The 14082-nt window shown below is 32.7% G+C and overlaps 2 protein-coding genes across 7 annotated transcripts; both read left to right on the forward strand.

The window, feature by feature from the left end:
- The first annotated feature begins 5612 nt into the window (after positions 1–5612).
- LOC111286226 (S-adenosylmethionine decarboxylase proenzyme-like) lies at positions 5613–7346 on the forward strand. Its single transcript, XM_022876097.2, has one exon. It carries the CDS (start codon positions 5808–5810, stop codon positions 6900–6902), a length of 1095 nt encoding a protein of 364 aa, XP_022731832.1. The 5' UTR covers positions 5613–5807; the 3' UTR covers positions 6903–7346.
- A 2268-nt stretch (positions 7347–9614) lies between these two features.
- Positions 9615–13879, forward strand: LOC111286519 (putative GDP-L-fucose synthase 2). Of its 6 annotated transcripts, none has more exons than XM_022876536.2 (3): positions 9615–10334; positions 10422–11370; positions 13200–13375. In XM_022876536.2, the coding sequence occupies exons 1-2, from the start codon at positions 10322–10324 to the stop codon at positions 11363–11365; spliced, it is 957 nt and encodes a 318-aa protein (XP_022732271.1). In that variant the 5' UTR covers positions 9615–10321; the 3' UTR covers positions 11366–11370; positions 13200–13375. The 6 variants fall into 6 exon arrangements, with proteins under 6 accessions (XP_022732271.1, XP_089618519.1, XP_089618520.1 ...); XM_089762393.1 differs by having other exon boundaries at positions 13205–13374; XM_089762394.1 differs by lacking the exon at positions 13200–13375 and adding an exon at positions 11841–11859.
- The last annotated feature ends 203 nt before the right edge of the window (positions 13880–14082 follow it).

Consider the following 14082-nt stretch of genomic DNA (forward strand, 5'->3'; position numbering starts at 1 on the left):
AAACATAAGAAAAAAGAAGAAACATACCTACAATAACAAAAAAAAAAAAAAGAAGTAAAGAAAGAGTGAACCAAAGAAAGTGAAGCAAAGAAAGAAGGAAAGATAAGAAGAAAACTTTGGAAAAAAAAAAGAAAAGAGAGATTAGTAACATTAAAAGAACACTCATTTTCCCAAATTAACTCATTAATCCTTTTTAATAGCATTATTGACCTGTCAATGTTAAATGTTAAAGGGGATAAATTTTGTATATACTTATAGATAATGATGATTACAAGTTTTTGCTAAATTAATATTAAGTTATTAAACAATCAACAATGGTGATGATGTATATTAGCATGAATAATAAATAGATGACTCGATTTTTTATTAATCAAGATTCGATATGAGAGAGATATTTTTAAAATTTTTAAAATTTTTTGAAGAAGAGATTTGACCATATAGGGATTGAGCAAGAGGGCCAGTTTTTCAAAATCTCCCTTAGGCCATAGAAGTTTTCTTTACATTTCTATTTACTCTATATCTTGCCCCTTTTTTTTTTTTAAATTAATTTAACGAGCACTCAACTTTTACAAATTATTTAGACTTTTTATAGATTTTAAATTTTCTTAGATTATTATGTAAATTTATTACTTTTAATCAAATTCTCTTCACATTAATCCATTTATTCTCACTATGTACTTTAAATTTTTATATAAATTTTAGTTTTTTGCTTTTAGCAAAAATATTTCCTTATATAGTTTATTTTTTTATGATAGATCTAAAAAACACAATAATTATTTTGAACCCATATAATGCACAATAATTAAAAATATACTGTAATTTTCAACACAAAATCAAATTTTAACTACATATATATGATATTATATATTCACAATTTACATTGTTAGTATTAATAAGATAAAATTTAGTTGTCTTATAGTATAGTAAAATTTTAAATTTTAAATCTTAAATCGTAAATTTCCTATGTAAAAATTAGTTAGTATATTAAAAGTTTAAATAGTAACCATCCACAAAGAAATTAAAATCATAAAGTTTGTATTGAAAAAAAATATATAATTTTATGTTATTCTTTCTTAACCCATATATATGATGTATTAGCCACCACTTGCTTTAAACTCTGGTTTCATCCGTGCAATCTAGCAGCAAAACCTGAAAATCATATGCCTAAATGCATTATAAAAAATAAGTTAATATTATGAAAGACCTTTCAATTATAATAATAAATTTAAATATGATATTTAAATTTTAAAAATTTTTAATATGATATCTAAATTATAAATATATTAATTAATGTAATACTTAAAAAATTATTTATTCATTACATGTCATCATTTAAATATAATCACGTTAGAGATAAATACTAAATTAATTAATAAATTTATAATTCAAAAATTATATTAAATTTTTTTTAAATTCAAATATCATATTAAATATTTTATTATAATTTAAAAATCATTTATGACATTAAAAAAAGCATAAATTAATAAAAACTAACAAGAAATTGACTCAGTTACCCGTCTTACTAATACTCTCGTTGATACTAATCTTAAATGACCGTATTTCAATAGGACACGACACGACAAAAATTTTCAAGTATATTGTACTCCTATATTTATCTTTAGAAAGGATTAGGAAGTGTCATATTTTAATTCGTTTACCATTCAATTATTAAAAAAAAAAGAGCATAATGCACCGACCGTGGAGAAAAAGAAAAAAAAAAAGAGTACACAAATTGTGATATTGGTGTCATCATCACTGAGATCATGTAGCAAAATTAGAAGTAAACGTGCGCATATGAGCATTTGTGATGAGCTCAATGAGTCGATCTTAGGATTGAGAAGAAAATTTAAAAAATTCGAAAATTGATTTTAGCCTCTGACTTTAAAAACTGTAGCCTACTAGAAGTGTGCTGCTCAAGCCCATGGAAAACTTTATACCAAACTCTCAAAGCCAACCTTAATATATATTATACAGGATATTTCCATTTGAAAGTCACTTTCACTCACTTCATGTTGTATTATATTTACTATTTTGAAAAATGAGAATTCGAATTAACTTATTATATGAAAAAAAATAAAATGTTCAAATGTATATTACATTTTTCTGATAATAAAATTAAGAATTCGAATCATCATTTTAGCAAGAAAGGTATATACTTACCAATAGTAAACCATAGCACATGTTTAAGTTCTCTGTGACTTGGAAAGGTGGCGGGTAAACTTTTTTAGTACATAACATGCATTAGCACTACTGGTAAAAAAAAAAAAAAAAACATGCATTATTTTTTATTATACCTATAATCCGGTGGATAAAGTTAAAAATTTGATTACATGATATTATTTTATAAATAATATCATGAATACTTTTAAATTATAATGAAATATTTAATATGATATTTAATTTTTTTTAAAAATGTATATAATATCTAAATTATAAATTTATTAATTAATTTAATATTTTAAAATTTATTTATATATAACATGTCATCATTTAAAATTAATATTATATTAATTAACAAATTTATTATTTAAATATTATATTAAAAATTTTTAAAATTAAAAAATCATATTAAATATTTTAATATAAATGATTCATAATATTAATCAATTTTTTTTAAAGGTAGACGTAAAAAAATGATTTGGGATTGGGACCAGAGCAGCATATATCCCATATAATCAGTTTCCCCTAGCCAGGCTTTATCTATGAATAACTAATACAATATAAATAATGTAAAAAAAAAAAAAACGAATTTCAATAACTTGATTAGGATGAAGACAAAGCAGCAGCAGAAAGAAACAAAGAAAATTTCAGCCTATTTTATGGCTAAGTTTCAGTTTCACACAGCTGTGTCTCACTCTTAACTGATGATAATTATCATATAATCCCACCCCCTCCGTTATCCCATTCCAAAAAAATTAAAGTTGGTCTCTTTCGGCCCACTGCCCCATTTTCTTGATTTTTTTTTATCGTTATGGCCTTGTTGCGTATGGTTGTTGAATAAAAGATGGGTATTCGTGGTTTAGTTTTTGGAAACAAATTTTATGTTGCCTAAAATTCATTAACATGGATATGAGATCTAATTCAATTAATTTATATTTTTATATTTAAAAATAACATTTAATCAATTTAATACTTATAAATTTTTTTTGTTATTTTCAAATTATGGTACTTTTATATAAAAAAAAATCATTAATACCTTTTTCGCGTTTATTTTATCAAATTATTCAATTAAAAGGAAGATGCAAAAATTAAATTGTTATTCTAATGATTATAATTGGATTAGTCGCCTTCATATGTTTATCAAAGAGTTTTAATAGTAACTTTGCCATATTAAGAATATGGTTACCATATATTAGTAATAGTAACTTTGACATGATAACTTTGATAATAATCTTATATTAATTTGTTCGACCTCTAATTAACAAGGTAAGAAATATTTATGTAATCATTTTTTTTTATTTAAACGTTTCATCAAATTTACTTTTCCAAAAAATAAAAAAAATAAAAATGATTCATCAAATTTTGATTTTAGGCAGCCAACTTTGGCTAAAACAAAAGCAAAACACAAGCGAGACAGATGTGTTGCATTTGGGATGCGCTAATAAAAAAATCATTAATAAGATTCTAATTCAATATCACTTAAAGGCGATTAAATTTATTATGGAGCCAGTTGTGACTTACCATATATGAAAATTTTACTAATTTTAAGAGTTTGTAAATAATGATTGATGGATACAATAAGTAAATAAATATAAAATGTAATTTTAATTCTTCTTAAATTATAAATCATAAAATTAGTTTATGAGACCAGAAAAATAACAAATATAAAGATAACAACTTTAGTTTAGAGGCTTAAATCTATTTAATATCTATTATCTATAGTATATGAAGCACATATATACTGAAATCAAAGGGAGCATATCATTAACAATCTGGTTTGAAATTCTATATTAATGGATTAAAACAAAACAAAGGATAAATATTAAATTAAGAAATTGTAAATATATTGACATTGAATATCTAATATTTAACTACTTACTAAAAAAAAAATTGAAAAACCCATGTACGGCTCGGCTTAAAAATAATGAATGGTCAATAGTTATGATTAATTACTCCCAGTAATTAAAGTATAAATACTCTTTGCTGTGACTCCAGCTCCAGCTAGAGTGAGAGTAATTAATTGTAGCAGTAAAGAATTTGCCGGAGAAAAAGTGCAAGTGAATAAAAACGAAGCTTTGAGGTAAATATTGTTTTTTTTTTTTAAATTTGAAAAAAGAAAAGTCTAGGCAACTTTACAAAGATGCTTTTTTTTTTTTAAAGAAAGATGCTGTCCTTGGCTGCCCAAGAAATGGATTTTTCAAATTTTCATCTCTCCGTGACAAATTACGAGTACGTGTAAGACCCACATTGAATCAAAGCTGTGATGCACAAATTCGACGTCTAAGCTGGCAACGTCTCATATCGGCATCATCTAAATCCCTGTTTGTCTCCACCTGTAACTTTAACCCCAAACTAATATAAAATAACCCTCACGCTCTTGTGGGAAAGGTGAATCCTCTCTCCAAAAGTGGGCTAGCATTTGTTTTCACAAAATCCAAATTGGTTTTCCTAAAATAGAGAATTCCCTCCAATCCGACAAATCGTGTCGTGCACGCTCTTTAGCAACACGTGAGATAGTGATTAGGTCAAATTGGAAATAATAATACGAGCCGAGGAACCAGAGCAAGAGCGCCGCCACGTGGGACTGAACAAAAATCCCCTAGCGCCAAACCGCTATATTAATATTCACTAAGAGCAAACTCTAGTTTTTACTAATGCTACTCCTAGCCAATCTTTTAGCCTTCTATAAATACTCTGTATCCGCAATCTTCTCTTACTCGCACAAAAGAAAAAACTCTTCCCTGTACATCGCGTAATCCAAAATTCGAATCCCTTAAAACAATCCTTGTTTTTCTCACCACTGATTCCCTTTCCCTGCCCTATTTTTTGCTTTGGTAAACAATTTCTTGATCAGATATCTCCGGTTTTAAGTCTTCCCCTTTTAAGAGTTCTCTCACCATTGATCACAATATTTTCTTAGAACTGTAAGTACTTAAAAACTTAAGTTTTGCTTTTGTTATCCAACAATGGGTTCCTAATAATTTGTTTATTTGGCTGTGCATGTGGGTTTTTTTTCCTATTTGAAAGATTGGTTTTTGGTTCGTAAAGTTTCAGTCTCTTATACAATCTTCGTTGTACCTAAAACCGATTTGGTTGAGATTCAATCTTTTGAGAAAGAAGATTAATTGGAGATTGTTGGTTTAGGATAGCGTGGATGTTGTAATGGAGACCAAGGGTGGCAAAAAGAAGTCCAGTAGTAGTAGTAGTAATTCTTTACAATACGAAGTTCCTCTTGGTTACAGCATTGAAGACATTCGTCCAAACGGTGGCATCGAAAAGTTCCGATCTGCTGCTTACTCCAACGTACGTTTCCTTCATTCCCCCAAAAAAGAGCACTTTCTTTTTATCATTCTTGGATTTTTGTAGCCTTTTATTTATTTATTTGGTCTAACATTTTGTTTCTTTGAATGTTTTTGATGTTGCAGTGCGTTAGAAAGCCATCCTGATACAGCCCGAGCTGAATGGCACCCTCAGTCTTAGAGTAGGAATTTTTTCGGCCTCTTCTTTTTCTTTCTATTTAGTATTTTTTTTCTTTCTCTCAAATTGAAAAGCAATTGCTAAGAATCAAAGACGGAAACATCAATTGAGCAATTCAAAATCGAAGAAAACAATTTCCAGTGGCATTGTTAGCATTGAGCTTTGTTGTAATGAAACTCGACATGGATTCCCCACCACCTCCTTCACCAGTGGGCTTCGAAGGCTTCGAAAAACGCCTGGAAATCACTTTCTTCGATCTACCCATCTTCAATGACCCAAATGGGCTGGGCCTTCGAGCCTTATCTAAAGCCCAACTCGACTCCATCCTCGAACCAGCTTGCTGCGCCATTGTTTCTCAGCTCTCAAATTCCAAATTCGACTCTTACGTTCTCTCAGAGTCAAGCCTCTTCATTTACCCAAACAAAATCATCCTCAAAACATGTGGAACCACGAAGCTTCTCTTATCAATTCCCCCAATTCTCGAGCTCAGTAACTCGCTCTCACTCACCGTATCTCGAGTCGACTACTCACGGGGCACCTTCATTTTCCCTCATCACCAACCTGCCCCTCACCGTAACTTCTCTGACGAAGTTACTGCGTTAAACGAACATTTCAATGATTTTATCACCGAGGCTTATATAATCGGCGATCCGAAGTTTCCAACTTGTAGCTGGCACGTTTACTCGGCTGTAGCAAAATGTTCACCACCGTTGATGGAAGATTGGAGGGGACAGATCACTCTGGAAATGTGCATGACGGGGTTGGACAGAGAAAAGGCAGGAGTCTTTTACAAAAAGTCGGGGAATGGGAATTGTTCGGCTCGTCAAATGACAAAAACGTCCGGGATTGCTGACATCATCTCGAGTCACGTGATATGCGACTTCGAGTTTGACCCGTGTGGGTATTCGATGAATGGGATCGAAGGGTTTGCTTACTCAACGGTACACGTGACACCAGAAGATGGCTTCAGTTACGCTAGCTACGAAGCCATGGGACTCGACACCGACTCTGTCAAGCTGGAACCTCTTGTCAAGAGGGTGCTGAAATGTTTTTGTCCGAACGAGTTTTCTGTTGCGGTCACGTGCCGTGGTGGGGCCTGTTTATGGGCCATGGAAGGTGCTAACGTGGAAGGGTTCACGTGTCAGTATATGGTGCAGCAGGAGCTGCCAGGTGGTGGGTCTGTGGTTTACAGGACTTATTCCTCCGAGGGCGAGAGGTGCACGGTGTGCATACCGGCTAAATTGACCATGCAGCAGCACTGCTGAAGGAGACAGTGGAGGAAGAGGAGGAGTGGCTGGCGCGGTGGTTTGTCCGTGTATTTCGTCAGCCTGAGATGAGAAAAAGCCATTTAGAGTTGTCAGTTTTGGTAGCCTGTCAGTCAGTCACAGGCTGTCGTGTTATTTTTAGCTTCGAGTTAATAAACATTATGGGTGTCAAGTCTTGGCTCTTGGGTACCGTTTGGTAGGTCGAGAGTCTTTTAAAATGTTTTTGGGAAATAAACAGGGTTTGGCATAATCTTTGTTTGGGGTCCCCTAGGTGATAGGTCATAGCTGTTGTCAGTGTCATTTCCATGCTTTCTAACCAGTAGAGTCGAATTATATAATTGATTGTATGACATGACCTGACTTGGAACAGTATTACACATTTGATTTGTCATTCCTTTATCTTATTGGAGAACAAAATTTATTGTTGGCTCCTGTTTCTTGAAACGTTGTGGATTTGAATCCATGGCAGTGATCAGAGTCAATGCAATCATTTTCTGTTGAATTTGGAATTAATGTAATCAGGAATCATGAATCAGAGAAAAATGTGTTGTAACAGTGCAAATTGCAAAATTTCCATTTTTCATGTTCATTCTCGATCTAGAATTGTTCGCGTTTTTCCTCGGGACTGATTAACGGCGGACAGAGGGAATCAATAAAAGGGCTTTCCTTCCTTGTTTTAATATCTGACGGCAAAATTTTGAGATTGAAAACAACCAGTTAATGCATTGAACGCTTTATGGTAAATGCAAATACATTCATATTGTTGCCCAGCTAATCACCTTGGTCCACCTTGTTCTTGGTGAATGAGAAAATCTGTGATTTTTTTTTTTTGGCCAAAAGAGAAAATCTGTGAAATGAAAGATATATACAAACATGTATATTGTGTTCTACATTTACTGAAATACTAATTGTAGTCCAATTCAAATTAAATTTATTAATGGATATAATAAATAAAATAAAGTAAATGGTAACATTTGCAATATTTTAGTTTATAAATGTTTTTTTCATAGCAATTACCTGCCTTACGCTACATATACTCTTGGCTTTGACACTCCCATCATATCATCTTGTAAAAACAAGCTGCTAGTACATATTAGAAGAATTTTTCTAATATATTTTTAAGATTTAATATAATAATAATAATAATAATAATAATAATAATAATAATAATAATAATAATAATAATAGAAGTAAAATTAACTTATATTAATGTAAAATCTTTGAGTTTTATATTTTTTAATTATTAATTTTAATAAATCAAAGGGAGATAAGAGATAAATGAAAAAATTGATTTAATCTCATATCTTAAATCTATTAAAATTAATTATTAAAAAATTAAAAAATTTTACCCAAATATAATTTGATTTCTCTCCTTAGTAATAATATATCTTGAAAATTACTTTTGAAAAAATATTTTGTGAATATATTCTTTTAATTAATAAAGGAAATACTGTCAAAGACTTTGGTAAGCAAAGCTATTACATTAGTTAGTGCATATTGACTTGCTTCGTGTGGTCATAATTAGAGATGTAAATAATATATTAGTATTTGTAAATTACTCGAATTTAATTTAAATAAATTTTGAAATTGACGTCATTATTATCAAATTGAGTTTATGTTCGAATAGTTCAATTTATCGATCAAGCGAAGTTAGAACATTTTTTAAATTAACTCGAATAGTTCATGAACCTAATTAAACTTTTATATTTTAATATATTTTAATATATTTTAATAATTTTAATTAATAAAATATTTTAAACTTGAGTTTAGGTTCGAGTACAAATAATTAAATTTTTATTAAATATATGAATCAAATTTATTTTTACATGTTAATTGAATTTAATCGAATGGGTTTAAGTAGTTTGATTTTTATCTCGAGTTGAATTTGAGTTAAAAAAAAAACTCAAATGAATTTGAATTGAGTTTTGAATTTTGAATTGAACTTAAATTCGAACTTAATATTGTATCGATTCAAACCCAATATTATACCCCTAATCATAATTTTCGCTATTGATTAACCTACGTTTGATATATTAAGCCTCCTCTTTCATTTTCTCTCTTGATACAAGAAGTTGTCTTGATAATGATACTATAGTTAATTGGATCTCGTTATGTATTTAAAATTTAATACGTCTTTTGCAAGAATGATTAATGAGCCTAATATAAATTTAAGAATAGAAAAAAGCACATATTGAAGAAGGATTAAAGTAGCAACACCCAACTCGAGGAACAACAAGACATTGGATGAAGAAATATCAAAAAGAAAACTATTGTTAAGATTCAAATTCAAGAGCTATCTTATTATGTTAAATTGAACAACTGATTATTTCAAAAGTTTAAACTCATATGAAAAAGTACAAACTATTATATTTAAGTTCCGAGCTTGTATTTTTTTATTGGGTTATTCTCATTTTTAAATAAATAAATAAATAAATATAGAATTAGCGAGTGAAAATAGCCGGTGAGATCATTTTGCAGGTGTGAATACTCGTAACAAGTAGGTGAAGCATATAATGCAACTGTACAAGAGAAGTATTACTCCATAAGATTCGAAGAATGAAATGATGATGATGACAAAGAAAGATGTGACAAAGACAGGATAACATGCAGGAGAGAAGCAATCTGCTTTGATATGTGAAACTGATTGAGCTATTGATGATGGCTTAGTAAGAAGAAGAAACTTCTTCCCCACTACCCTTAGTCCTTGCAGTACATGGGACAACTTGAGGTGGCTCCACTTGCACCCCCATCCATCAACTTGCTCCCGCATCCTAGGTGCTGAAGCTCCTTTGCAACACCAGCTGCCTTTGCTTTTTCAAAACTTTATAGATGGATTAATCATTCTGTTCAAACAAATCTTATCTATCCCCATCCCCTTCTATACCAAAAAACTGTGCCTTGGGGGCAACAAGTTTCAAAATTGGGCCAACAAAGTTACCTTTTGGGCTGGACGCCAACCAAGTCTAATACTTGGATATCCCTTTCCTTGTGCTCTAACTGAACTGCTTTGTTAGCTGTTCCACTCAAAATTGGCAAATGAAGCTTCCTAAATGGCTAAATCCTTAAATCCACGACCAAATTTCTCAGATGCAAATTTTGTTTAAATCAAACCCAAGTTTTACCTAGTTGTTAGATCTAGAGTTCTCAGACAGACAATAACTATTTTCTTTTTTGTACAAAAAAATATGGATACATACTCAAGCTTTAATAATCTCCGAGCTGAAGCCTAATAACGTAAGTTTATTAGGCCAAAATCCAGGGTCCAACAAACCTCACTGAGCCTAGTCACTCAAAAAACACCAGATATATCAGATTTGAGTACCAAAACATCTGGCTATCTGGGCGTTGAAAAACAAACCGACACTTCTCCTTGTTTTCCCACTCTTTCACTCTAAATCTTCACTTCTCAATTTCCAGCAATGGGAGAAACTGGTAATTCCTTCTCTCTGTCTTTCTTTCTGAGATCCCGAACAAATCTCAACTTAAATCTAACTCTGCTTTGTTTTTTCTTTTCCACAGATTCTTTCTTCTCTAACAAATCAGCCAAGATCTTCGTAGCAGGCCACCGAGGCCTAGTTGGTTCAGCCATAGTCCGTAAGCTCCAATCCTTAGGCTTCAACAACATCGTCGTCCGCACCCACTCCGAGCTCGACCTCACCCGCCAATCCGACGTCGAATCCTTCTTCGCCACCGAAAAGCCCCAATACGTCATCCTAGCAGCCGCAAAAGTGGGCGGAATCCACGCCAACAACACGTACCCCGCCGATTTCATCACCACCAACCTCCAAATCCAAACTAATGTCATACATTACTCGTATCACCACGGCGTCAAGAAAATCCTCTTCCTCGGATCCTCCTGTATTTATCCCAAATTTGCGCCGCAACCCATCCCGGAAAACGCGCTCTTATCCGGCCCCCTGGAACCCACCAACGAATGGTATGCCGTTGCGAAGATCGCAGGTATTAAAATGTGCCAAGCCTTCCGAATCCAGTACGGCTTCGATGCTATTTCGGCTATGCCCACGAATCTGTACGGTCCCAACGATAATTTTCACCCTGAAAATTCCCACGTCTTGCCCGCGTTGATGCAGAGATTTCATAAATCCAAGGTGGAAGGAGCAAAAGAAGTTGTTGTTTGGGGGAGTGGAAGTCCGTTAAGGGAATTTTTGCACGTGGATGATTTAGCTGATGCGGTTGTTTTCTTGATGGGAAATTATAGTGGATTGGAACATATGAATGTAGGTAGTGGGAAAGAGGTTACCATTAAGGAATTAGCTGAGTTGGTTAAGGAAGTTGTTGGCTTTGAAGGGGAGCTTGTATGGGATACTTCGAAGCCCGATGGGACTCCGAGGAAGCTCATGGATAGCTCGAAACTTGCCTCATTGGGGTGGAGCTCCAAGATTTCATTGAAAGATGGGCTTATTGATACTTACAAGTGGTACTTGGAAAATGTTGAGCAATGATGCAGGTGATTTTTGTGGTTGTTTCCCTAATCAGTTTTTTTATTGGGCATTTGTTTCTTGTTTTCGTGCTTGAAGTTGTTGTCATTATTATTGTTATTTTTTGATATGCCATGAAATAATTTGAGGTTAATTGTGTACCAATAATATGGCATCCAACTTGAACATGAGGAATTCCTTTTGTTAAAGGAGTGGGACATATTTAATGAGCTAGTTGGATCAAACTTTCCTTTGAGGAATCGACTAGATTTTATTAATTTTGAACTGGATAAATTATGCTTGTTTATGGTTGTGGTTTAATAAACTAATCTTTGTTAGAAAGGGATCCATGAAAGAACTGTGCACTAGGGTTTTTCAAAATTTTGATATGGTTATGTAATGTCCCGTTTTTGCTGTTGCTATTTATGTTAGTAATAGGTTTACTGAAGACATATTCAGTCTTTGAAATATGGGGCTGATATTATATTATGGTTGTAAGCTGCCAGGGATCAGTAGAGCCGGCACGTCATAGCATTAAGTTGGCATATGTATGAGAAATGATGGTTGACAAAAACCTCCACCCTTGTTGAAACCCCCCCCCCCCAAAAAAAAAAAAAAGGAATAGTACTTGATAATTCCTATGATATATTGACATGAATGATAATTGTTCAGAGACTTGTGCATTGCTTGTCAAATGTGTTTGTTTTATTGCTTCAAATTTCATGATCTATTCATTCTTAAGGATTTTTCTGTATGCCTTATGTTTTTAGTTCTATGTTCCGTATCGAATGTGGAAGATTATTCTGTTGTCGCGCATACAAGTCTCCACCCTTGCTGAACCTCCACACCGCCACCCGCCTCTCCCCCACACCCCCCCCCCCCCCAAAAAAAAAAAAAGAAAAGAATGGTGCTTGATACTTCCTATGATATATTACATGAATGATAATTGTTCAGAGACTTGCTCATTGCCTATCAAATGTATGTTTTATTGCATTAAATTTCATGATTGACTGATTCTTAAGGATGTTTCTATATGCCATATGTTATTAATGACATGTTCTATCTTTGAATGTGGAAGGTTATTCTCTTGTTGCACATAAAAGCATGTCTAGTTGGAAACAAACTGTAGACATAGGACTTGTGTGATCTTGCTATTTTATTTCACCTATACATATCCATTGCTGTGGTTTTTGTTTTTTAAATTATGTTATTCTACCATTACACTTTTTATATGTTTTTATGGTTACATTTAAATTGGGCTACACAATGGGAGGTAGTCCTTTCTCATCCCATTAATTCTACCGTTCCCAACTTAGAATTTGAACTGGAAACTTCCGAGATATAGTCTGAAGCTCCTACTGCCAGGTGTCCCCTTGCCCCTCGGGAACATCCATGGCTGTGGCTTAGCGCTTACTGTTTTGGAATTGTTTCTTGTTGGTGTAAGTTTCATTTTGTTGACTGAAGCCCTAGAGGTTAAACGTTTAATTTATTGTTGAGTGATCTCCTACCATGGATTCAACCAAAATGGATTCCAGATTGTATTTTGATAAGTAATTCAGTATGAATTTGATGCATTATCAACCTTCATGGTGGCAGTTAGAACCTGCTATAACAAAATTTTGAGTTTGATATGCATCCTACTATACCAGTTTACCGCTTTAGTATGTGGTAAGTTTTGTTTGAAAATAAGGACTATTTCATAGTTAAGACCGTAGGTGTTCTCTTCCGCCGTCAACCCCCCCTTCACCTTCTGATTTGGAAATTATGTTGGGGTGGTAAATGGGTGCCGGGACCTGGGTTTTTTGTAGCCTACCTAGTTATCTTTAGTCATATTCTGATGTGGAAACATGGCATTCAGGACAGGAGGGACAAGTTCCACTACCTGGATAATACCACATTCAGGATACCATGGCGTTTATTAAGTTCTTGTCGTGATAAGAAGCACTGAAGAATAGCTTCATTTCGGAGTTTTGATTATCCGAAGACCTGCCTTAAATCTGTTTGTAAAAGGAAAATTCTAATGTGATTACTCGTCTTCCATTTTGTTTAGAGGATGTGAAAAGAAATGAGATGATGAGACCGAATCAATTTGCGAACTTGGAGGGCCTAACGGACATTTTCACCACAGCCTACTGCCGGTGTGTTTCATTACTCTAAAAAAAATTCGTGGTGATAGTCGATGGAAACATTAATAAACGCAAGAGAAGGTGCCAAAGTCTAGCTACTCATAAAATCGAGTTCGGTTTCTTGGCATTTACAAGAGAATTATAAGGGAAGAGGACCTTCAGAGTGCTTCAAAGAACTCAGGCGTCAAGCCTAACTGTGTCAGCTCAAGTATTTATTCGTCATTAACTAGAAAAATAACATACCTTGCAGTAAGATATGAAAACTGAGTTGTCGTCAAATGGATAGGTTCTTTATATTTGGATCACATTTTTATGGATCGAAAAACTTTAGGATCATTTTTTATTTTGAATAATTCAGGTTTAAATTATTTTGCATTCAGATTAATTTAGGTTAAGATCATTTCTATTTTAATTATTTGGTTTCATTTTCAATTTGAGATATTTTGAATTTAGGTCCACTTAGATTCTGAGTTACATTTAAATTTGCGTCACTCTAAATTTAGGTCATATGGATTCAGATTAATTTAAGTTCGAATCATCTGAATTATTTGAATTTAAATCATTTTGAATATCATATTATTATAATTACATTTTCAAATTATTTTGTTTTCAATT

Source organism: Durio zibethinus, chromosome 6, assembly GCF_047325235.1.
Source record: "Durio zibethinus cultivar Kanyao isolate XHJ-2024 chromosome 6, ASM4732523v1, whole genome shotgun sequence".
NCBI lineage: Eukaryota > Viridiplantae > Streptophyta > Magnoliopsida > Malvales > Malvaceae > Durio > Durio zibethinus.